General features: G+C 26.4%; 1 protein-coding gene and 1 pseudogene across 1 annotated transcript; both read left to right on the top strand.

Moving 5' to 3' along the window:
• Nucleotides 1-104: 104 nt before the first annotated feature.
• Nucleotides 105-24,158, top strand: LOC113382747 (peroxisomal acyl-coenzyme A oxidase 3). The gene is made up of 15 exons (XM_026620977.1): nt 105-281; nt 15,330-15,467; nt 17,242-17,403; nt 19,998-20,153; nt 20,213-20,360; nt 20,420-20,594; nt 20,914-21,076; nt 21,897-22,019; nt 22,090-22,218; nt 22,360-22,479; nt 22,812-23,034; nt 23,103-23,280; nt 23,406-23,517; nt 23,579-23,734; nt 23,929-24,158. The coding sequence occupies exons 2-15, from the start codon at nt 15,336-15,338 to the stop codon at nt 24,034-24,036; spliced, it is 2,085 nt and encodes a 694-aa protein (XP_026476762.1). The 5' UTR covers nt 105-281; nt 15,330-15,335; the 3' UTR covers nt 24,037-24,158.
• Nucleotides 24,159-25,633: 1,475 nt separating this feature from the next.
• Nucleotides 25,634-27,201, top strand: LOC113383463 (annotated as a pseudogene).
• The last annotated feature ends 265 nt before the right edge of the window (nt 27,202-27,466 follow it).

The following is a 27,466-nucleotide window of genomic DNA, read 5'->3' as shown; positions in this document are numbered from 1 at the left end:
ATGTGCTCGCGCAACTTCAGACTCATGTAAACCCACCTTTAACAAAATGGCGGATCTCGATCTAGAATGAAGTGTCAAACAAGTACATTAGGTTGTAAGTCAGTCAGTCACGCTTTGCTTTTGCTTGTGGCTATATATTAAAATAAATTGTTTTGCATTATTAAAAGTGTACAGTATTAATTCTAAGATGTTATCAATAAAGTGATTATTTGGTTTGTGATGTGTCTGTAATTATATATACAATTTAGTGCGTGTTGTAACTGTAGTCATTATTTGCACAAGTAAGTACATTGCATGCACATAGGTTATAAAATGTCAGGTGATATCATTTTAAATCACCGGCCGGTGTTAGTAATAATTTATTATGGTTAAAATATACATGTTTATTGTTATTAAAATTATGTGGGATTTGCAAACTATCACGTCTCACAATTGAAGAAATTGTAACTTCAAAAAATATTATTACATTAACATGTGTTGCTCGTATATATTACGACACAAATATTTTCAAACACTTTTAATTCTAATATTAGTTTTTTTACAATCCAATAACTCGTCGAACATACGTTTTTTTGGATCAAAGCCAATACAGTTTTATAAAATACGTGTGTCTTTTAACTGCATTTTTATATGTAAAATATGTATTAAATAGTAAAATTAATGTATATCATATTACATTTAATCTTTTCCAGATTTAAGGTAGTCATAATAATTTGTTATAAAATCAAAGTATATAGGATTTTACATTTTAAAAGATCCTGTCACATTTTTCATCTATCATCCCTTTGTATTTGTAACCATCATCACCAGTATTTTTATTAAATATTTGGAGTGTAGATTTTTAAATTAAAATTTCAGTTTCTAAAATTTCAAAATATAATCCCATTCTAAAGGTCCTTTCCTAGACAATATTAGAATATAAGATATTTATACATGGGTCCTTTCTTTTGAAACATTTTTGAGTTTTTTACTATAAATGCTATTTATTTATTTATTACTGTATTAGATGTATATTATAATTATCAGTTTATAGTGCTAACTCAATTGGAAGCTCAAATAGTAGAGCCCCAGTATTTTAATAATTTTTTTTCTTATTAAAATGTTGCTCTAAAACCTTAGAATTAGAAAGCTTCTGGTCTTCAGAAATCATATTTATGAAAATCACAAAATATCTCTTTATGTTTAATTTGTTATTTAATACTATATATGATATTGCCATTGTGATGGTTAATTTTTTGAACATGATACTCTTCAGTCAAATTTTTATTACGTGAGCCAGTTGCTTAATTTATTACTCAGGTTTCAACTTACTACTATGTAAATATTTATTCTTTTGAATATTATCTTTATAATAGCTTCTTTGTGCAAATAAAGACAATATGAATATTTTTATGTAAACACAATTTTGAATTAAATATGGAAACATGTTTCTTGTTCAGTACTAGTCATTATTTTTACATTGGTCTGATTGAGGTCGTTTTTTAATATTGTATATCTTTTGCAGAATTTATATGGAATTTTGATTTATCTCTGGTTGGTTGGTTTGTTAACAAAACTTCTTGTAATTAATGAGCAAAGTTAATAATCAATTAATAAACTTCTCAAAGTAACATCTGAGAAGAACATAATTTTTTTTAACCAGCTTCAATTGGATTCCTTTTCAAATAAGTATACTTATAGTTAATTTCAATTATAATTCAATGCTAATTAATTTATTCCTTCGAAATACTGTGCGATAAATAAATATAGAATAATTCATTATGATGATTTGTGATACCTTTGCAAAAAATAATTTTATCTTTATTTTTTTCACCAAATTGTTGCTAAAATATAATAAAAAAGCATTACAGATCGAAGAAATTGAAAATATAGTTGGAAATATGTTTCCTCGGCTTTGCTACATCAAATTAAAAATTAACCTGTATTAGAGATACTCTAATAAAAATGGTATTAAAAATAGATAAGTAAACCGTTGGGTTGCCCTCTAAAAATCTACCCATTTACCTAAGAAACACTCATAGGTTTATTCGAATTCTGATTGCTGTTCAATACAGAAGTTTATAAAAAATAGATTTAGATTTTTTTTTTAATTTCTCTAGCTTATTTTTTTGTATGGCTGTGTCTATACTTACATCTATTTGTCATTACTTACTTTTATTATTTTATGAAGCTGTGAATATATTTATTTATTCACTGTTCATTCTTGTGAAAATTTCAATTGATTAATTCATAGACACATTTCTGGTTCATTATGTCTGCGATTTTATTTGCTTTATAGGTTTCTGTTTGATAAAACAGATAAAATAGTATTCCTTGCTATATACATATATTTACTTATATAATATATGTTATATATCGCATGTTGTGTATTATATAATATGCTTTATTATAAATTATTACAATAGATATGAATGTATATATATATATATATATATATATATATATATATTTGCTATATAACAGAAATAAGAACTTAATGAGTTCTATGAGCTGATATTCCAACTTCTTAAATGACTTTTATTAGAGAGAAAGGGAAACCCAAACGGTCAAAAAATCGTCAAAGATCGTTTTATAGTCAAAAAAATTGTTTTGCAAAATCTCCTTTTAAATAAGTTAGTTGAATCGATACTATGTTTGAGGTCATTGATGTGTTCTGCGAGCATGGTTTTATATTGTTTTTTTTGGAATTGCTTTTGTGTTGTGATGTTCTTTTGTGCAATTATATGTAATCGCAATTACAATTTAGACAATTTAGTTTATAAACTAGATCACTTAGGTTTCTTGGGTTAAATTTGGATTTTAATTTTGTAAAAAGAGTTGAAAGAGTTGTTTCTGGAAGTACATACTACTCTGATATTATTTTTGCTGAAAAGATTTCTTCACGGGTAATGCAAGTCTTTTATAAAAGGTAAATTATATTTCCGACGTAGTTTTCATCATTTGGATTATTTTGGAAGTTTTGGATAAAGAATTCTATTTTTAGTTATGGATTGGATCAGGTGTTGTGGGTAGGAGTTGCTTATTAGGATTTGTGAAATGATAGAGATTTTTCTAAAGAATGAATATATATATATATATATATATATATATATATATATATAACATTATTTTATATTTTCACCCATTATATTTATTACCAGTATGTACTTCTAAATTAAAAATGTCAATCGTTAACTCTGAGGATATGTCACCGCCATATGGAATAATACATTATTCATATATCTATATTCATTTGTATTCAAAGCCCTTGTTTTGTTTATCATAATATATATAATGAAGACCTACAAAATTCACTCACGCATAGCCTAAACATTTTAGTAGAAGTCATGAATGTGTAACATTATAATTATATGTATCTTCCTGGTATGTGTAGGAAACGTCATCTGTAATTTTAGGATTGAAATAGTACATTGTAATATAAAACTCATGAAAATACTTTTTATTTTTATATATAAAAATGGATGTATGTCTGTGTATGTATGTCTTTTTTTTGTTTAGTGAACGAAATGCATTTGTGCATCCCAGAATGGTCTTTTGTCTGGGTATGTCGGACTCAATTATTGATTATGGGTTATAATACCGCTTTGCCCTTGCCTCTGGTTCCCACAAAAACACGGTTTGGCATTACTTCAAGGGGGGAGGATCTAGAATGTTGTCATTCTTTTGCACTGTGTTTTTTTTTGTATAACGAAGGAAATGCCTTTATGCATCCCAGACTGGTCTTTTGTCTGGGTATGTCGGACTTAATACCGCCTGGGTATAATACTGACTAAAACTTTCGCCTTGCCCTTACCTGTAGTCCACACAAAAACCAGAGTTTGGCATTACCTCGTGGTGGGAGGATCTAGGATGTTATCATTCTTGCATTGTGTGTGTGTAATTATTATTCATAAACCATGCATTTAATCGCCATGAAAGTTTGGGAAACTGTTAGGTACATTCCCGGACAGGTTTTTGCATATCCTTATTGAAGTGATAAGGGTTGGCCAACCCGAAAAACTTTTTTAATTTTTCTTAATTTACACCTTCCTACAATCTACAATGCTTTCCAATTTTATTAATCATTTTTAACCTGATCGATATCAGGTCAATTATAGTCTTTTTGTGAACGTTTTCTACTAAATTTCAAATCAGGTTTTCCAAAGATAATGAAAAATCTTTTTTTTTTTCAAATAAACAATTTATTTTTATTGCGGGTTGTGATCACCTCTAACACTCTTTTGGATTTATTGACGACATTTTCTCTATTTTGTACTAGACACATATTTAATTCTATATATAGATAGATTTTATACTGCAGAAATAAAAAATAAATATAAACATATTTTTTTTTATTAAAAATTAATATTATTCTAGGGTAGGGCGTGCAAATTTATTTGCAAATATATTTGAAGATACTGCAAAATTAAAAAATAAATACAAACATAATTTTTTTCATTAAAAATTAATATTATTGTAGGGTAGAGCGAGACTTAAAGATCCGCGGGTAAAAAGGTCCTTTTTGTATTACAATACCTGAACAATATATCATATTCATCATATTATTGTCTAGGATATAACATTTCATCATTTAGCAAATTGTGGTATTTATTCAGCTTTTGTTCAAATTTGTTTTAAGATGATGAGTTGAGTTTGTTGTATGAATGATACATGTGTTTAAACATATCACCTGTATGTCTTATGCATTTTCAAATAGAGTATATATATTTTCAAACAAATTATAATAGCAACAATTAATACTATTTTGTTTTAAAACATTTATATAATAAATATGAAGACAAGAATTTGCAGTATAATGTCAACGCACCTTATAATACGAAAGCAACCATTAAGATTTTTCCTTCATGGGATTTTCCTTTGGGAAACCGGCTTCACAATCGCATACAAAATCTATATGCCATCTGTATACGATACCTTATAGGTATATATATTTCTCAATAAATTATAATAGCCACAATTAATACTATTTTATTTTATTACATTTATATAATAATTATGAAGGCAATAATTTGCAGTATCATGTCAACGCGCCCTATTGAGAGCATTTAATTGATTATTTTTCTTGCTTGGGATTTTCCTTTGGAATTCCCTTTTCGCTATCACAAAAATCTACATGTAACAAGTTATAATAATCTAATAGTCTTTGTGAATTAATTTTATACATTGTAAATTTATACACCAACTTAAATCTTAAGGTATAAAAAATGCTCTAATTAGAGCTTTTATTGCAACAGATAATTAGTTTTTACGTCGTATTGTATATATTTGGCTATAATAATTAAGTACATGAGCGTATTCATTGCTAATGAAGCAGTAATGTTATAACAAATACTAAAATTGATGTATTTTTATTTAACATTAGGTAACATATACGTCTTTTTTATAAAAACAACTTAAGGAACTTAAGGGTCTTATGAATTGTTGTGATGAAACTTCTTAACTAGATTTCTAACTAAACTGGATTTAATAAAAGTCAACCCTATGGTTGTTCTAATTATATTCGATTTTTCTAATCTTTATATAATCTACTCTATTATATTATTAATATAAAAGTACTAGCAAACCGGGCGAACTCCGTTTCACCACCAGATGGTTTCATTTTGTGTAACATTTCGTTTGGTGATTGAAAGATGAAGAAAAAATTTTTCTGATGTTGAAATTGAATAAAAATTTGCACAATACACGTGATTGATTTGATGGTTTCCAATTGAAATGTTAGGAAACTAATAACTTATTTTTTTTACTTTTTTTGCAAAATTTCACAGTGAACTCAATGCCGGTTTGTCACATGAAATTAACTGAGCAGAGAACAATGGGTAGCTGTCAAACAAATGAGTAGCAAACAAAAAATACATTTATATAATAAATATGAAAGCAATAATCTATACTTATTTATCTATGAAAAAATATTAGTTTTTAGTACTAATAGCTAAGTATCAGAGATGACGCCATATGTAAAAAAAGAGAAAATGTTTTCCGCTTTTCTGTTGAAATTTTTCTTCAATTTTCTTAGCTATAAACCTTGCGGAGCCCGAGACCTTTCCAACGAATGCTAAATTGTCGAAATCGGTTCGTGCGTTTTGGAGTTATATCGTCCTGAAGGAAAACCCGACTTATTTTTATATAATAGATAGATAATAGACGGGAGGCTCTATTTCTACATGGAATCATATAAGTACATTCTTGATGCAAAAACTGATTGAGTGTATAGATCGTTTTAGTGAATGATCGTTCTATTCGAAGTTCTACAGAAATTAAATAAACATTTAATATTATATGCACGTACTTACTTTAATTGCCTCTTTTTCCTCTATAATCATTTTAGTTATATTAGCTATGTTTGACTGCCAGATTTAAATTGGATTTAAATATATATATATATATATATATATATATATATATATATATATATATGTATGTATTACATATGTCGTTATAAAATGTATCTCATTATGAACGGGTGAATGAGTTTTATGCGTCATGTCAAATGCCATATAAAGAGAAAATCAATATATTCGTAGAAGAAAATAAGTTGTTTTTCAAAGGTTTCTTTCTGGTTATGATGAATCTGTCGTGCCACAAAACCAATATTACATCACCTACGAACACGATTCTGATCTCTATTTCCATATTTTGAATAAAGGAATAATACTATATCTAACTTTTCATCATATATAGATTTTTTTCATTTCTTTTCTTAAAAATGGGAATCATGATGCAATGAAATCTTACAAACTAACAATAATATGAAAATAGAAAAAAACAAATTAGAATAGAAGAAAAAATAATAGCTTAGAGTTCATTCCATGTAGAGTTCATTCCATGTAGAGTTCATTCATTCCATGTAGGAATAGTGCTTCATTTGAGATATATATATGAATATTAACATTTTTCTTCATTTTTTTATCTTTTTATTTAAATTTTCATAAATTATTAGAGGATGAAACTTTTGTTAAAATATTAAAATCCTGAGGACCTTTTCACCTTTTTATGTTCAAAGCCAAACATTTCAGAATATTAGTATGTATAATGTATATACATTGAATAGGAATAAAAATAAAGTAATTATATCACACAGATAATTAAAAAAGTATAGACATATTTATATATGAGCGTGATGACTCTATTTTGGAGTTTATTTATTGAAATTTATAATAAAATATGCTATTTGAAAATGATGTCTAACTAAATATTAAATATTTCTTCCGTAATCCTTCGTTTCTTCGTAATCAGCAAAAAATGTAAGCATTTTTGTCCAGGTTCTAGCTCACAATTCTGAATCGATTTTGAACAAACTGTGGGGCGCAACATTTTTTTATTAGCGCAGGGAGTGCTGTGCCAAAAAGGTTGAAAACCACTGCTTAAACTCTTCCTCTACCGAATCAAGTAAAAATAATTCAATAACTGTTGTTCATTAAATTTTATGATACTTGACAAAAATGACGGACCTGCACAATTCTGTATATTGAGTTGGCCTGCGGGACAATATTATGTAGAACGGTTTACATGTCCAATAGAGATAAAAAAATATTTTAACCCTTTCCACTCGCGAATTCCGAGATTTATATGAATTTTGCCGTCGGAGCGGCGCCATCCGAGTCCAAAGGGTTAATATAGTTTGAAAAACGCCTGTTACTACTTACCCCTGTTACAATATCCCCAAGCTTTCCTACATTAATTTTGTTTTATGTCATTTTCATATATTTATTCCTTATCATTCTAAATATATTAAGGCAAGTATCTGTTTATATTTTATTCATAGTTATCTGCATTTTGTACAACATTGCAACATTTTTTTATAATATGGATATTTTCAGATACATGTAAATTAAATTCTTACGGTTCTGTAAATATTTGGATTACACAATCGAGTTATATAGCCCAAGAAGTATATATTTGTTCCTTGTTCCAGATATAAATAAAATTTTATGTGATTTCGTAGTATGGTGGATTTTTAAAACAAACATATACACGTGAGATTTAATAGATTAATTTAAAATTAGTTACATTGTTTCATACGATGATAAGTAGAATCCAGTAATTATATCATAAATTATAATAATTGGATATTATTATGCATTAATTATGTATCTACAAAGTAATTGAAAATTATTAATAATGAATTTTCCTGTGTATTAAAAAACCTATTAATATTATTTTACCATGTAATTCATTTGAAATTTTTTTTGTTAAAAGAAAACAGTGGTTAAGCTTGCCAATAAATAAAAAAGTACATATTTATTATTAGGCAATATTGATTTCTTATTTTTTTCACCAATTTAATTTGATAAATACTCAATTGATATCAGACTGTATCAGATGTATATATATATATATATATATATATATATATATATATATATAGTCATCACAATTGTTGTGTATGTAAGTAGAACAATTAACAAGTCATAATAATATGGAAATGGTAAAACTGACCAGATATTTTCAAGGTTTTCATTATGCATGAATTTTATCATGTATACATTTATATGTGTATATATATATATATATATATATATATATATTTATTTATTATAATTAACTTCATACAAATTTACGATCTTTAATTGATTTTATTGACCACTGCGATACTTTAATGATCACATAACAAACTAATTAAAAATTATAATATGCATAAATAAAAAATCAAATACAAGTTTCATGATGTTCATTAACCATCTCAATCTATATTTTTGTGTTCTATTTATAAATATAAATAAGAGGTGAATGAACATCAGCAACTTTAAATAATTAAAATATATTTTTACAAATTTGTTTAAATAAATAAATGATTTATTTTTCTTTTATTTTTCGCTTATTTATTGTTAGAAAAATGTTACTCCTTACAGCATTTATTTTTTGTCCTATACTATCTTTTATGTATATTAATTCTATTCAGTGTTCAAAATATTTATTTATACATCCTTTTTTAAGTATACTCCAGTCAATGGAGCGTTTTGGGTCTGAATTTTTTTACTGTGCTCCAATTTGCATGAAAATTTGGAATCGGGTTCATCTTACCCTCAAATTCAAAAGTGAAAACGGTACAGACTCCGCCAATTAATAAGTGGATATTGAGCTATTTTATCGCTAGAAAACATTTTTAATATTAAAGAGTATAATTAAAAAGTATTTTTAATACATTTACCTTGCAATAAAATCATTTTCAACCCCGTGAAAACCCTAAAGCTCTTTAAACAAATTTGATTCTACTAATTGACATAATCAATTGCAGTTAAGTTGTTTAGTGATAAAATGAAGTACTTTCTTTTTTGATGACGCTAATTTCATTGATAATATCGCAATTTTTTATCTTCACCTGGTGTAGGTAATCACCTATATGATAATCCAGTTTTACAATTATGCTTTTATTTTAATACTTTAATCTTATCTATATTTGCAATAATAGAGTTTCCTGCAAAATCATACTTTTTGTTCAATCATCGTCTATTGATTTGTGGAATAACCAGATGAGTAGTTTTCAAGATTTCATTATCAAGTTTCAATTCTCTTTAAAAATTCCTAAACAAAATGGTTAAGTTTTAGTTTAGTTTTTACAGATAATAATTAATAATCAACTATAATCAATAAATTAATCAAAATAATAATCAGTTCATTACAAAGTAAATAATTTCTGGTTATATAGTTAATACAGGGTGCGCCATCAATACGGGGTCAATATTGATGTTTTGTTTGCTCAATGAAGGGGGGTCATCTATATTGTTATTCGAACCTAGCTTGAAAATTTTTTAAGACTTTAAATTTGATAATAAAAAAAGTTTATCAAAATTCATTGAAAATTGTTCAAGTTATCCAACACATCCATTATCCATATTGGCTTGGATTTTAAATTCGGACTCATCTCCGAAACAAATTTAAACCAAAGGTTTATATGTTACTTTGAATTTGTTCTCGGAACAAGTTTTAATTTTATTAACTTTATTAACCTTCATTCAGCTTAACATATTATTAAAGGTCATTCCATGTCAAATTTTGATATTCGAGTAGAACATAGTACATATATGCTGAATTTATGCATCTATGCCTAAATAAAAATAATCTGGAGAAAAATAGAGAAGTTTTAACATTAATTACACATGACCATATTTTTTGGGACCGTAAAATCTACGAGAACAATGATAATTAGACATATGCACATCAAATTATCAGATATTTTATTGAGATTTTAAAAAATTATGCACCAATAATAATAATGGCAAGTACAAATTTTGTTGCAAAATTAATGGACGATTTATACTTTATTTATACTTTAGTGTTTTAATATTTTCAAATTTTTATATAAATTGTTTTAATTTTTTGATTTGTTTTCCCTGATATGCGATACATATTCTTCAAAGAAATTGACAAAATGTTTCTATAATGTTTCCTATTTATTGTGTAAAATCTAGCAATCATTTTAGAGACACTAAATGATGACACATATCAAGGTGGTAGTCGAAACGTATACAAAGAATCGTTAATATTTAATTCATTTGTCAATTCAACGATGTAATCTCTATCATGTAATATGTAAGAATGAAACACTTTAGTTTTGTGATTTTTTCAGTTTCTGCGATAAATTTGCAACAACTGACACAATTGCTCATATTTTAGTTTTAGTTATCAGCAAGTCGAGGTCGTGCGTCATTAATTTTGATGAAACGCTTGATTACTTTAATTTTATAGCTTTCTGTTAAATAATTATAATGTGCATGTTGCATAATTTTAATTACCTTTGATTACACAGTACTGCATTTTGTGTACATTGAAGTTCGTTGATACAAAAATACAGTTCTGAAAACAATATGTTCAATTTTTCAAACAATTTTGTAAGTAAAGTCAGAAGATGTTAATAATTCAAGTAATAAATGATAAAGAAATTTAGATCAGATAATATATTACTATTGAACATTTATTTTACAATTTTACAATTGCTGGTAATTGGTGCATATTATTGGTGCATAATTTTGTCTTTTATCTGATTAGTTGCGGTGTATGTCAAAATTTATATTTAATAGAGAAATAATTGTTAGAAAATGTTGCAAATTTTATTTGTTGGCAATATCATAACTTGCCTTATTTTTTATTAGTAATTAAATCAGTTTTATTAATAAAAAAGACTTTGAACAAGTGTAAAAAATACCAGTGTTTAAAAATTATATTAGCATAAAATCTCTTCGGACTTCATTTCCTCAACCAATGCATTTTTTTACTATCTTGCAGAATAAATTTGGTGCTTTTACTTTTATGAAAATAACACTTATTCTATAATGAAGTCTGAAAGTGTATATTTAATGAATGAATAATCTCATACTTTTAAAGGCGTGACTCTATTATTATTTTTTTTAACTACCGGCCCAATTTTTATTGCATGTGATGATAAAAACTGTTATTTGGTAAGTAATTAAAGTTCGTCATAAAAGTAATCGCAGTCGATTGTTTCGTTATCACCATATGTTTTTTTGCACACATGGTATGGTTGTTCAATTCATGTGAATCTGGGCGAAAGATTACACAAACTACAATCATAATACACACACATATATATATATATACATATATATATATATATATATATATATATGTATATATATATATGTATGTATCAGCAGCCCAATCGTCGAATTAAAAAAAAAGATTAAATAGAAAAATTATTTTCATCAAATTATGTTCATTTGCATCCACTCATTGAACTGCACGTGCTGCGTAACCTTGATCAGTTTTTATAATGCACTACGATTGAATACATATATTATGGGTTCCTTTAATTCTTTGTTTATTAATATATTATTATAATATTCTTTATGCAATTGTGTTCTATAAATTTTACATAATTATTTTTTTCTGTGTTTCTCCTGGTTTGGTATGTATATAATTTTCTTCTTTTTATATATTTATATTCATTATCAATTTTTGTATTTATGTAATATGTTTTTTAGATTACTGAATATATATAAAATTCTTCTGTAATGATCTATGTAAATATATTCTTCCTAAACGATTATTAGGAATCTTTCTGAAGTTTAAGGGATTTTTATTACGATGTATGTGATATATAAAAATATAGTAATATTGTAAAAATAAATGGAAAAATTACAAAAAACGACAGTCATTGTTTGGCATTGAAAATATTTGAGGCATTGTTTGGCATTGAAAACAAATGAAAACTGTCATCTGCCGAAAATTTCAATTCACTTATGAGCCTAGACAATATCAGAATATGTATAATAAATTCATGATTATGAATAAGAAAAATGAAATGTCTACATTATTATGAAAAGGAGCTGAGATGTGCCAGAAATTAAAATAATAATTGAAAACAAATGAAAACTGTCATCTGCCAAAAATTTCAATTTACTTATGAGCCTAGACAATATTAGAATATGTATAATAAATTCATGATAATGAATAAGAACTCAGGAGAAGAAATTGAAAATCTAATTAGTTACAATATTTCATTGCTATTAGAAAAATTATAATTGAAAATGTATCAAACATAAATGGAACGATCAATGAAATGCATTCTTAAAAAAAAAGACGTATATAAGAATTATCATCACAATAGCCCAAATAACCTTAATAATATAAAATAATATTCATAAATATATAATAATAGAAGTATTAATGTCTGATGAAGTATTGAATGACCATATTTATGGGTACTATCCATAGATCAAATTATTGGTACGTCAAGGTTCTATTTTACCATTTCTAGTTGCGGACGATAATTATGTAGTATAAAGTTTAATTAATTTTGCATTTATCAGAACACTATTAAGACTATCTTGAAATGTGACTTTAGAATTTGATATATGAATGATAAGTATTGTTAAGAGCCATCAAATCACTGGCTGATGGTTTAATGTGGATGACTCTTTTCTCAGTTAATTATTGAGGTTCAAGTTCAAGTATGCAGCATATCACATTGAAGAGCACCATCACATTGCATACACGAGACAGAGGACAACTTACTGAATAAGAAATGGTATTTGATGATAAATATAAAACCAAAACTATAGCCATATCTCACTTTAAGTTGTTTCATTTTGAGTTCTTTTTTTTCTAAATTGGGATGCTGCAATTGTAACGATTTTTCACTGTGAATCATAAGATTTTAGAGATTTGAGTCTCAAGTTTTTAATATTATTGATTTTCTTATTTTTTAAAATTGGAGGATACTGCATAAATGAATTGCTAACCTCGCAGACGATCTAAAATTCTTTAATGAAATTCTACTATTTTAACTGGTATTGCAGTTTTCAAATCATGTAGATCATAAGTTCCCAAACTTTGTTTGTGTCGTGGACCCCTTACACTTTGCCATGGACTTCCTGTTTATCCGATATCGATTTTTTTTTTAATTTCTATTTGTACTAACGTTTAGTTTTAAACATATGAAGTATATAAATGTCTAAATAGTAGTAATATTTTAGACATTTATCAATTGACCTCGAAGTAATAATAAAATAGATATTAACAAGGTGTGTAGTGATCCTTTAAAGTTTAAGTAGTAATATTTTAGACATTTATCAATTGACCTCGAAGTAATAATAAAAAAGATATTAACAAGGTGTGTCGTGATTCTTTGAAGTTGTCATGGGCCACTGGGGGTCCAGGTGGACCCCTTTGGAAATCACTGATGTAGATGATAGGGTTCAATAGAGATCTCCGAAGAAAAAATCTAGACTTTTAATAAATTTTCTTCAAGAGACAGAAATAGTCTTAAATTGTCCTAGGTGATTACTTCGAATACCAATTGCTACAAGGATTTTTTTTATTATAAACAAAAGCAGCTATTCAGCAATCATTGGCCTTATTTTCGAAGTACAGAAAGGTGTTCGATTTTGTTTTATTGGAGTATGAAAGAATTTTTATATTGATCTGGGACTTACATATTTGTTTTTGCAAGAGTCAATAGGACTTTCTAAAGTAGTGTAGTAGAGTATATCTACATCATAATACAAGTGGAAATTAATTTTGACTTTTTTGAAAATAATATACTACTTTATTTGTGAAATCCAAGTTCGAACCTATAAATAACTATAAAAAATTAATTATGTTCGAAGAATTTCATATTTTTATTGAGAAATTAAATAATCTAAATATATGTCGAATAATTTGTTAAAAATGTTTAAATATTTGTGTGTAAAAATTTTTTTTAGCTGTTAATGTAATGTACTATAATATAATTTTGGATGTGAGTATAAACATTTAATATCTGTGGGCTTATTCTTTTATTGCACTAATTGTTACATTACATTAAATATTGGTCAATAAGAAATTTTGAATATTTGTGCAGTGATGGTTTCATATCATAACATGTTTTTTATCTATTATCATTAACCAGAATTTCATGTATCTTGCAAAATACGTTTTTGAAAATTGTTGAAGTTGAGTGCCTTTGTCATCGAAATGCACAGAATCATGGTCTTAGAGATAAACATGTGCTCTGATTTAATTTACTAAAATTTACTATATATATATATATATATATATATATATATATATATATATATATATTAATATTAGTAATGCTTATATATTATTTTATATTAATATAATATATAATATTAATTTTGATTTTACTTGAAACAAATTAATTTTACATTCTAATAATACTTACAAAGTTAAACAAATTTTTTGCTACCTGTATTGATTACTTGGAAAAGCAGATTTTGCAAAACCAAAGCAGAAAAATCTTTATTTTTTAAAAAGACATAATCATGAATAATCTTTGTACATTCTTTACTCAATTCTGCATTTGTCTTAATGTCTTGATTGTAATTGGATATCTGATGTTCCACTGTTTATTTCTTGACGATGCATTGACTTCAATCAATAATATCAATTCAACATATAATATAATAGCAAGTCTAGACTGAAATATAATTCAATGAAGCCCATTGTAACATATGAGCAAAACATCAATAATAATAATGCAGAAAATATATTTAAATGTGATTAGTATCAAATGTACATGTATGATACGAAGGACTCGATTTTGAATCAAATATATGCACCTATTCATTATATATGGTTCATTAAACATTTCTTTAAAGACCTCGAGTTATATAAAAATATCGATTTCATCAATAAATCTGAACAAATATCCTTGAATTATTAAATACAAACTTGAAAAGATAACTCTCTTATTGCATTATAGTAAACAATACAAAAGATCACATAACTTTAGGTAATTTGGAGAATTACTTTTAATGGGCTTATCTATTGATGAGTTTATTTTACAAAAATTTGATTTATCTGTAAAAAAATAAATCAGCATGTGTAATTATTGAGTTGACATTAAATGAATAATTATTTTATTTCAGATAAAGATGGAAGAAGCAAATACAGACTTTATACCAGACCTGCCTGCTGGTCCTTTAGATCTTTATAGAAAACGTGCAAAATTTTCCTGGAAAAAACTTCGTGTTATATTTGAGGATCCAGAATTACTAAGACTGAAAGTATGTACTTTATATATCTGCATAAAAAATAATATGATTGTTTTTGTGTCATAAATGTGGCTGAAGTCGTAGTCCTTAGATACAATATTCAGAAAATATTATTATTCAAATTTGCAGTCATTCAAAATATTATATTTGAATTTTTTTGTATTTATTAATTACTAGAAGAAGAATGCTGCGTGCTTTCCAATATTTTTTTCATTTCAGTTACATAATTTGATATTGAATAATCATTGTTTCTACATTTTATAGCTAAAACGTTAAATATAATTAATTTAATTTTTTTGTATAAGTTATTGATAATGTTTCTTAAAATCTTCTAAGCACTAACAGTTTTTTTAATCATTTTTTATTATAAAAGGCGGTTTTACCTTTTATTAACAATTTTTATACCAAGTGTAGTCAATCATCAAATATTCAATCTTTTGGTTTAAAAAATAAATAATTTTTATATACTTGATCTTAATCATAAGTTCTCGAACAAGATAGTAATAAGAATAAATTTAAAATTGTTGTATTAGAGTCCATAATTTTTATGGACTCTTAAATATATTGTGCTTATTCTTTCGTATATTTTTATAATATTTAATATTATTGAATACTCATATTGGATTTTGTACAGTTGGATATATAATGGATAGTATATTTTCAAAAGTAATATTTATTTTTTAGTAATTTTCATATTACATATCCAACGTTAAAAAAGTATTTTTCATAAATTTATTAATAGTTTGATTAAACTCATTTTTTCTGTGTATTTTTATGATATTTAACGTCCAAGTGTTATCTCAATGGATTCGCTATAGTTTTAATATTGAAATTAAATTTCAAAAATATTATTTAAAAATACAAATATAATACAAAATGATTTTTGTGAATATTTATCTTCTTATATATAAAAATGAATTGCAAAATGTGTTGGTAAGCGCATAACTCAACAACGCCTGGACCAATTTGGCCAAATCTTTTTTTAAAATGTTCGTTGAAGTCCGAAAATGGTTCGTACGGCGAGAAAAAATCAAATAATTGTCGGGAAAACCCTAAAAACTGCCTTTTTTTCTCATACATACATACAAATATTTTCTCTACATTTTCTAACTAAAACGTAGAATCAATTTGAGCTTTATTGCTATTAAAGATCATATTAAATTACAAGCACTAACTGTATACTTCTTCTAAACGATTATTCGGTTTTTGATAAATCTTTCTGAAGTTTATTAAGAAAATTTTCTAGGATGTATGTGATTATAAAGTACTGGGATGTATGTGCAGTTAACAATATATTATATTTAAGACATTCTTTAGAATACTTTTATGATTTTTAATATTGCCGTCTTTAGTTATTGAGTTAACTATTTTAGTTTTTACTATTGAAAGTATATTTTTAATTTTGTACAAAAGTATTTTTATGAATTGTATCTACCATATAAACAAACAAATTACTACATGAGTGTAAATTAAGGATAAAATTATTGCATATATTTAAAAAAGATAATGATAAGACAGACACAACAGAAACAAATATTTATCAAACATTTTTTATTTTAAATTATTTATGTAAATTTTTAGTAATGTTTATTTTACTAATTTGCACAAATATATGTATTATCTCTGTAAATAGCTTTGTAGCCTGTATAATTTTATCAATTTGAATAAAAATTTTAATGATATGAACAAATAATGAAAAATTGAATCTAGTTACAATCGTATTTTAGTTAATGTAAAAATAATATGATGTTTTTAATCTTAATTCAGTTTTATTTTTTTATTTCAGTATGAAGTATGGAATTCATTAGAGAATGATCCTTTGTATTCGAAGCCACCCATGCCGTTGACGGCCGAACAGCAAAAGCACAGGACTGCGAAACAGTATTGCGCAACGGCCCAGAATAACTTTGTACCTGATTCTTTATATAATGCTCCTTATAGTAAAAAGGTAACATATGATTTTTTTCTAAATCTTTGAGGTTGATGAGATAATATATAGAGAGATATATACAGACAGGTATATTTGATCTTGTTTGGAAGAAGTCTAGCAATGTCAAGGTTTGCATAAATGGAATAGAGAATTCTTGTTATTCTTTATTCCTATATCTTAATATGAATGATTTATTCAAAGATAGAATTTGGATTAGTTGCTGCATCGAATTAAAATAGTACCATCAGTATTAGATAAATTCTAGTAATAAAAATCTATCAAATTTATATAAAGAGAGGCCAACCGTTGGGTTGTCTTCTAAAAGCGTCGCTATTAAGGGGAGAGCCTGCTTAAATGTCTTCCAAAACTAGCCAAGAATATATCCCTTAAATTTCAGAAACAAATTCAAATTATTTCCCGCCTCAAGGAGCAGTATCATCACAACACCTTATAGAACTGTTGAGTTCTGATTGCTGTTCCAAAATAATTAAACAAAATATTTTTTTGTAACTCTGCCAAGTGCTGACATGTTTTATCCAATAAAACAATTGCTGTTCAAAAATTGATATGCTAAAAGTAAATTGATATGCTTTAGTAAAAATCATATTTGTCCTATTCATATTTGCATTCATTATTTATTGTGATTCATTTATTTTATTTATTCTTATAAGGGTTTCATATTTTATGGACAATAATTTTTACCATAGGCAGGTCCACGGTATGGGAGCACCATAAATCAATAATTTCCTTTCCCTTCCTTGTTTATTGTTCCCAATACCATTTTATTACCATAAGTCACTTTTTACTCACTTTTATGAATTTTCCTTTCATTAAATACTATTTGTTAATATTTTACTATCATATCATATCATATGTTTATTTATTCATTTATTTATTTTTTTAAATATAAAGCCCACATCTTTCTTCCAAGAGGACTTAAAATTACAATTAATACACATCATTTATTGGTATATATTGCAGTATTTATTTAGTATGACAGTATTTAATTTTTTACCATAAGAATAAGCATTAAAAGAGCATAAAGAGCTCAAATTTTATGTTTCCCAAATTGCATATTTTTTTACATGCCAGCAAAATTTATTAATATATCTTTTTGATATCAACAGTACTACTCGATATTAAAAGTGTTGATCTTAACAAACATTATAGTATAAATTCAATAATTCAATTTCATTGATTTCAAAATGACATCTATATACAAAATTTATATTTAAAATTAGATTCAATTTAGATGTGAATTCAATTTCATTATTGTATAAATTTGTCTGATATCTGTTCACTTGGATCTTTGCATGTTCTTTTTTTTTTTTTTTTATTGGCTTTATAAACTGGTACATTAGCCATATACTAAATTACATAATATCTACACTATCTCTTACATATATATCATTGTTTTATGTATATTGCATTTATAATTTTATATTATTACATTTGATGTAAATATAAAGAGCTCCATATAATCTTGTATCTGTCATTTGCATGTTCTTGGCATATATCTAAAGTCTAGATATTTAATCAAGATAATTGTATTCCATACTCTTCTGCATATTCATTAATTCGTTTTATCATATTGATTTTAACATACATTATTTTGTTCATATCCTAATTTACAATTTTACATTTTAAATTAAATTTTATTACCACCATACGGATTTATAGACATATAAATGCATTTGGTACTGCAGATTACACTGTAATTACTTTTTTTTCATATTCTAATTTACAATTTTACAGAGTTTTTTAAATTTTATTACGATACTTTGACATATAAATGCAGTTATTAATCTGCCAAGTCCAGTATTTATAATTGTTTTATTGTACGAAGTGCCAAGATTCAATCTATGTACCTCTTTCATGCAAGTATTTCCATTACATTTCATTATTACATATTTCCCTTACATTCATGCTTGCCACAATAATTTTTTTATAAAATAGTATAGTAATCTTTAGGAACAATGGAAATGAAGTATAAAAACCATTAATGTTGTTCTAAATCAGCGGTCTGGGAACTTTTTTAATCATTACCCCAAAATGTTTTTGTCTCAGTTGATATCACCCTATGGCGAAGAAAGATTACATAATAATAATAATAAATGGTAGTCTGAAGGCAGGTCCATGGTGTGAGAGCCACCACAAACGAATAGTTCCCTTACCCTTCATCCAATTACCACTATTCCCCATCCCCATTTTTTCATTTCATGTACTTTCCTTTCCAAACTTCTGCTTCCATGCTTCTTGATCCTGTGCTTCGGCTTTCAAGTCCCTGTATTTTCTCTTCTCACGTAAGTCGTCAATCGTCTGCATTCTTTTTCTTGCCATTTTTTTGTTCCTTCTATTTTACCCTCGACGACGTAGTGCAGGAGGCACTCTTTTTGCAAAAGAGGTCCGATCCAGTTTTCTTTTCTTCTCAGAATTGTGTTCAGTAGAGTCCTTTCTTTGGCCACTCTTCTCGGGACTTCTTCATTTGAAACTTTATCTGTCCAAAATATATACTTTTTACTCAAAAAAATTTTATTTTTACCCAATTTGGGGTAATTTAACCCGGTTCTCCGACTGCTGGTCTAAATTTTTGTATATTTCTCCTTTTTCAGACGCGTCATCTTATGAGTGTAAATGAAGCAGTTCATGCAGTTTGTCCAAGTATATCTGTAAAATTAGCCTTAGGCGTAGGATTGTTCACAAATGCACTTTTAGCCATGGGTACTGAAAGACATCTACCAATATACCAAGCAGCTTGGAAAAGAGAGGTATTAACTAATATTCCATCATATTTCTAATGAAATTTTAATTAACTTCTTGTTCCTAGATAGTGCCTTGCATAGCGTTGACAGAATTATCTCATGGAAGTAATACAAAATGCATCAGGACAACTGCAACATATGATCCTTCAACGCAAGAATTTGTTATACACACTCCTGATTTTGAGGCTGCGAAAGTATGGATAGGAAATTTAGGTAGAATCAAGGAAATATTGTATTTGAGAATATCTTGCTTAGGAAGTTATTGTTTTTAGGCAAAACAGCGAATATAGCATTACTTTTTGCGATTCTGCATACAGCAGATGGAACTAGTCAAGGGCTACATGCGTTTTTGGTACCTATAAGGGACCCAAAAACTATGTTGCCTTATCCTGGTGTTACGGTGGGTGATATGGGAGATAAAATTGGTCTTAATGGGATTGATAATGGGTAAGTAGATTTTAATGATATTGGATTTTTGTATTAAAATTTTTATTGGATTTTAAAACATCATTTTCTGCACGTTCTATGAGCTGAACTGACCAACTTTTTTCCTGTAATAGAACTTATATTATATTGCAATTATTAGTTATATATTTTAACTACATCAACGCTTCTTTTTTTTTATTTGTTTTTTTTTTATCACTTTTAGATTTAATATATTTTTGTTTTAAATCTCATTTATTTTCTTGGATCTATTCTTCGAGTTAAAAACTTCCATTGATACCTTTATTTTGCATTCATATTAAAATTCTCTTTTTATCAATAGGTTTGTATTATTTGACCATTATCGGATACCTAGGGTGAATCTTCTGAATCGAACAGGTGATGTTACTCCTGAAGGAGTCTATGAGAGCGTTTTCAGTGAACCTGGAAAAGTTCTTGGAGCAGCATTGGAAGCTCTATCTGCTGCACGCATAGGCATCATGCAGGTAAAAGATAATTATATTTGCCCCATAATATTTTTTTTATGATCAGTCTTTGATCAGAATTTTAGAGCCTTTCTTATAAGCTACTGTTAGGAATTGACTTAACTACATTGCTTTTTCATAAGACAACCCAATAGTTAGCCTATCTTAAATTGATTAAATTATTACTACAATTTCTTTAATACTGATGTATTTTTTATTGTTATAACAATACTGGGTGAGGGCTATTTTTACTTGGTATTGTATTGTTATCTATTTTACTATAATTTATAGGTGATTTATAATATATAATAGTTAAATTTATATTATTAATATTATAAGAATATTAAAACTAAAAGAATGCTAATGTTATATGCAATTGCAACCATGACGAATTCCATAATAATTTTACTAATAATGAATTAAATCCATATAATAGATAACTTGCTCGGTTCTTAGTAATTGTAATTTATTTAAAAATGTAGGTAAGAGCTCTGACATCCTGATATCAAGCAGTGATTTACTTTATTGCTTGAAAATAAATCTAAGCATGATTTCAAGTGAAAATAGCCTTATGAGACATTACTGTAATTAATTAAAAACATCATTTTAATTACAAATAAAGTATTTCACAACTAGAAAAAGGAAATCCATTGGTTTACCTTTTATAATAGCGTTCATAATATATAATTTAATCACAGTAGCATATAGAAAACTAAGGTGTTCTGATAGAAACATATAGATTTAACTAAATGGCATAAAATGATTTTGGTTGATGGCATTTGTTTATAATTTCATAAGTATATATTTATTAATAGTTGAATTTCATTAATATATTATCTAGGAAAGTTCAAATAATAGTCTGGCACATGCAGCTATCATTGCTGTGCGGTATGCTGCTGTTCGAAGGCAGTTTGGGCCCCAGAAGGATGCCGAGGAGAAACCTATTATAGAATATCAATTACATGTAAATAATAATGTTTAATACTTCAAGAAAATGTTCTCTAATTATTTATCAATTTATTTTTATATTTTAGCAATGGCGAATATTTCCATATTTGGCAGCATCATGTGTGTTGAAAATTTCAGTTGGCATGCTCACAAATCGTTACTTGAATTTTGTCGAACAATCACAACAATCGGAAGTTAATCAGTTGGACCAAATGGTAAATTTGTAGAGTATTATATCTAGTATCTGTTATAGTTTATTTTATTTCACTTAAATTATTGTGCAAATGGTAAATTTGTAGAGCATAATAACTAGTATCTGTTATGGTTTATTTTATTTCATTTAAATTATTGTGCAGACCCAGAAAGTTGCAGAAATCCATGCTTTAGTATCATCTTCGAAGCCTTTAGTGACTTGGACAGCACGGGATGCAATTCAAGAAGCCAGGGAAGCCTGTGGTGGTCATGGATACTTAAGAGTAAGTTTATTAAAAGTATAGTTACTAGCAAATTGCGTTATTTATTAAAAATTAGTATTAGTTGGATATGATTTTACTTATATACTTGTCAAATGCAGATTTTTTGTTGTATTCAGATAAATTTAACAAATATTTGGATGTTTTTATATAATTATGTATTTATGGTAATAAATCAGAAAACTCAAATATAAAATGATCAGAGTTTAAAAGTATTTAATTATTATACACTAGTATGTATAAAATATATATCTTAGATCTATTACACTTTATTCCTTTCAGGAATATTTATTTTATATTCAATTCAAATAATTGTTTATTATTTATTTTACTAGGGAGCTAATTTAGGTGAATTAAGAAACAATCATGATCCCAGTGTTACTTACGAAGGGGATAATAATGTTTTAGGACAACAAACTTCTAATTGGTTACTAAGACAATGGACAAGTAAGAATTTAGAAACACCATTTAATACGGTTAGATTTTTAGAAAGAAAGGAGCAAATACTGTGTAGGAAGTTTTCTGGATCAAATATTGGGGATGTTATGAATTACAACTGTAAGTTAATTTTGTTTTTACTTTTTTCACTATATATAGTATTAACCATTTATGTGTTTGACTTATAGTTGTTAATGATTTATATGAATGGCTATTGTGCTGGTTAATGAAAAGTACTCATATGAAGATGAATAAAGAAAAAGCTAATGGAAATTGCAATTTTGATGCAAGAAATAATGCACAAGTATATTTGGCCAGAGACTTAACAAGAGCCTATGCTGAATTTTATGCAATTAACTGCTATATGTAAGTATTGTTTAACAACTTTTAATTAATTAAATATCATGGTAAAAATTACTTGCATCACAGTGTCATAATAAGTTTGTTGTATAATAACTTTTTTTTTAATATTATTATTTATTTTACTATAGAGAAAGATGTTCAAAACCTGATGTACCTCATGAACTTAAAGATGTCTTACACTCTTTGGGCCTAATCTATGCCTTGTGGTGCCTCGACAAACACTTACCTTCATTCTATCAGGTAACAAAAACAAATGTTCTGTTAAATCTGATTGTTTGTATATTTGTTTAAAATCTTACAGGGCTGCTTTGCTTCTGGCAGTATCTTTGCTGATTTGTTACGAGAAGGCCTTTTGCACCAGTGTGCTCTTATTAAAGACTCTGCAGTTTCTATTGCAGATAGTTTGGCACCACCAGATTTTGCACTAAATTCAGTTATTGCCAAATCTGATGGAAAGGTATGCATTATACTACAAACCTACATTTTATTCAAAATTTGTTTACAAGATTATATATATATATATATATATATAATATAAATATATATAAATATATATATATATATATATAATATAAATATATATAAATATATATATATATATATATATATATATATATATAAAATAATCAATTCTAATTAAATCTATTTTAGCTTTATCAAAATTTGCAAATGGAGTTTATGACAAATCCTGGAGCATTGGAAAGACCAGATTGGTGGAGAGATATTCTGCCTTCAAATAAAATTATCTCTAAATTATAAATATAATTTATTATCGTATCTAAATCTGTCCATACTTTTTATTGCAACTTATTTAATGAGTGTTCAAAATTATACTTAAAAAACATATTTATTAATTGTTAAGATCTCTATTTTTAATTATGATATTTGCTATAGGCACTATATTGATCTGCTATAAAGTAAGACCCTTATATTTATCTGAAAACAATTCAGAGAAATCATAAAGTTCGTTTTCCTTATATAAATTTTAATAAGTATTATAAAAAAAGTATTTAGAAAGAAAAACTATTGTATTATATTTTTCTAATCATTTAGATAACATTAATACTAAATATTTATTAAAGTATCTGAAGAATAGTTTTTTAATTGTTAATTTGTTCATAGTTTTAAATCGTTTAAACACACAATTTGCTCCTAAATAAAAGCCAACATTTTTCTGATTTGAATTCGAACGTGTAGTAAAGTAAAATATAAAAAAGCCAATTTTTATTTTTTATTATCTATAATAGATTTGTTATGAATATTCTAAGTTTATTTTTTATACCCCTGTATACTTATGAGGCCACATTTTGAACATAGTTTATAAACAAAATTTTATGATCTAAATATTATATTATATAAATTATTTTATAGCATTATTTTATTAAAAATGTTATGTAATTAAATTGCAGAAATGATAAAATATTGTTTGAAATTGGTTTAGATATAATAGATGTTAATGAGGCACATATTTATAAATTTTATGCAATTTTCTGCATAGTTAATGATGTTGAATATTACAAAATTATTTAGCAAAATAATACACAAAATTATTTAGGAAAACACATGAAAATTATAGAAAATATAACTTAATATATCTACTTTTTATTTAAGCCAAGATTGGAGTATATAATTGTCGTAAACTAGAGTTTTGCATTCAATTGATGCTTACATTTCAACAAATGTTATTTTGCAAAAATAAAAACGATATTAATTAATTAATTAATATTGATACAAGTAGCAAGCTGTTGTCTTATTTGTTTAATAAAAGATTGAAATGTTTTCAATTTCATAAACAAATAAATGAAATTTATGTTGTAAAAAATTGTTGATCTTAGGATCACATACACACACACACATATATATATGTATATATATATATATATATATATATCAAATTCAACGTAACTTAATGTAATGCCTAAATATATTTTATAATTTTGCAGTATTGAAATTTTCATAAATATTTTATATACATGTTGTAGAAATATATATATGTGTACAAAATATTAAAGTCTTTCAAACATCTTAGAGTCTGAAATTAATCTTTTAATTTTTTTTAAAAAATTACATGTATAATATATTAAATAATTTTTAAGTCCACCTGTTAAATAACAGAAATTTAACAGGAGGACTTAAAAGACCAAGATAATCCGGATTATCCTCAGCAGGCCTGCATATTATTACATTAGAGGAAACAGGTTCAAGTAATCACATTTTATTAGATTATTTCAATTTGGAATGAATTTTATTAATATAGTCCTTATATTACATTGTTATTGTTTATTATATTGCCTATGATTTTGGGGATATTTTATTTAATTTGAATTAAAACGGTCATTCAAATAATGTTTGAATCAACAAGTAGTTTGACCTTGCTGAATGGCATATACAAATGTCATGTGTTTTATTTAACTTTTATTTTCTAAATTAATAAGTTTGATTGTGTTTTAAAATTGTCAAATTTAAGTTCACATATTTCAAAATTTGCACAGTACAAAATGCTTAAACAAGTAATATTTATTTGAAATATTCCATTTGTATATCTTTACAAGAATTTATAGAAATGTCAATTTTTCAGGCACAACTCATAACCAGGTTATTTTCTAGTATAGACAATTGCTCTAGGAGATATGCAAGTTCTTTATATACTACATTTGAAGAAAAGGATGGGGTCAGGCATATTACATTAAATCATCCTAAAACAAGGTAATAATACACACAAAAATGTCTTATAAAAATTTTCTTATAAAATTGAGTAACACGATAACAAAACAGGAATTCCCTTTCAATGGACATGATGTGTGATTTACTAGATAACATCACCAAAGGTCAGGATGATCCCCAATTGCGTTGTATTTTATTATCAAGTACAGGACCTGTGTTCTCGGCTGGACATAATCTAAAAGAACTTGTATGTATGATATAATTGATATTAATTTTGAATTTATTGTCTAATGTAATGTGTTTTAGACTGCAGATTACAAAATTGATGATCATGCCAAGATATTCTCCAAAGCATCAGAATTGATGCTTTCTATTGTCAGGTCACCTGTTCCAGTTATTGCCAAAGTAGGTATAAGATGATTATTGATTAAATTAAACTGTTATTTCAGAAAAATATTAATAAAAGGCTTTAATTGGTTAGGTTAATGGTTTTTAGCAGCTGCAGCTGGTTGCCAGCTTTAGCAAAATGTGATATAACAGTTTGTTCAGATAAGAGCACTTTTTCTACACCAGGGTTTGTTAAATATAAAATACAAAGATTATAATAATATAATGTTTGATTAAATATTATTCTTTCAGGGCAAACTTTGGAATATTTTGTTCAACACCAGGAATCGCTGTAGCAAGATGTGTGCAGAGGAAAACAGCACTTCATATGTTATTAACAGGTTTACCATTAACTGCGAATGAAGCTCTTACTGCTGGTTTGGTTCAAAGTACGCTTTGATCAATTTTTTAACTTCAATCATTTGCTTTGATAAATAATTTAGTTTAGCAAAATCTTCACACTAAATATCAAGACCCATTCATTGAATTTTGTCATTTTACTGCTACATATTACAGAACGATGGTCACTTTTAATCATTTTCTATACTGCTTCTTTAACTCCATCTTGTATACAAGAAGTATTCATTATTCTTGTATTTCATCTATAATTTATTATATTTTATACTTTAAGGTAGTATCTGAAGACTACGGATAGGAAATTGACAAAATAATATCCTCCATTGTTTCTAAAAGCAGACCAATCATAGAATCAGGCAAAAGATTTTTCTACGAACAAGCTAACACGAGTTGGAAGATGCTATGATGTAGCGGTAAAGGCAAAGTTATGGTGAGCAACGTTAATTCAAATGACGGGCAGGAAGGCATTAAGAGTTTGTGGAAAAGAGGAAACCTTCATGGAGTCATGTTAAGTGAAAGAGGAATGCATATTAAAAAATACTCAACTGAATTGAATTGTAAATAAAAGGATATCATGTACAATATTTTATGTAAGTGTTAATAGGTAATAAATTTATAATTGAATTTTATATATGGTTGACCGCATACTTTTATGAAAATCTTATATACATTTGTGAATAATAAGTTAACAGGTTTATTTGTGATTTGAAAAGCATTAAGGATTGACTACTAACCCCCCAATTTATTTTGCTAATAACGTTACTAAGATTGTCTTTTTTCA

This window comes from Ctenocephalides felis, unplaced genomic scaffold (assembly GCF_003426905.1).
Source record: "Ctenocephalides felis isolate EL2017-DRISC unplaced genomic scaffold, ASM342690v1 CF-g0.4_SCAFFOLD_03570, whole genome shotgun sequence".
In the NCBI taxonomy this organism is placed as follows: domain Eukaryota; kingdom Metazoa; phylum Arthropoda; class Insecta; order Siphonaptera; family Pulicidae; genus Ctenocephalides; species Ctenocephalides felis.
The sequence above is the reverse complement of the archived record's forward strand: the minus strand, read 5'-3'. Positions and strand labels throughout refer to the sequence as shown.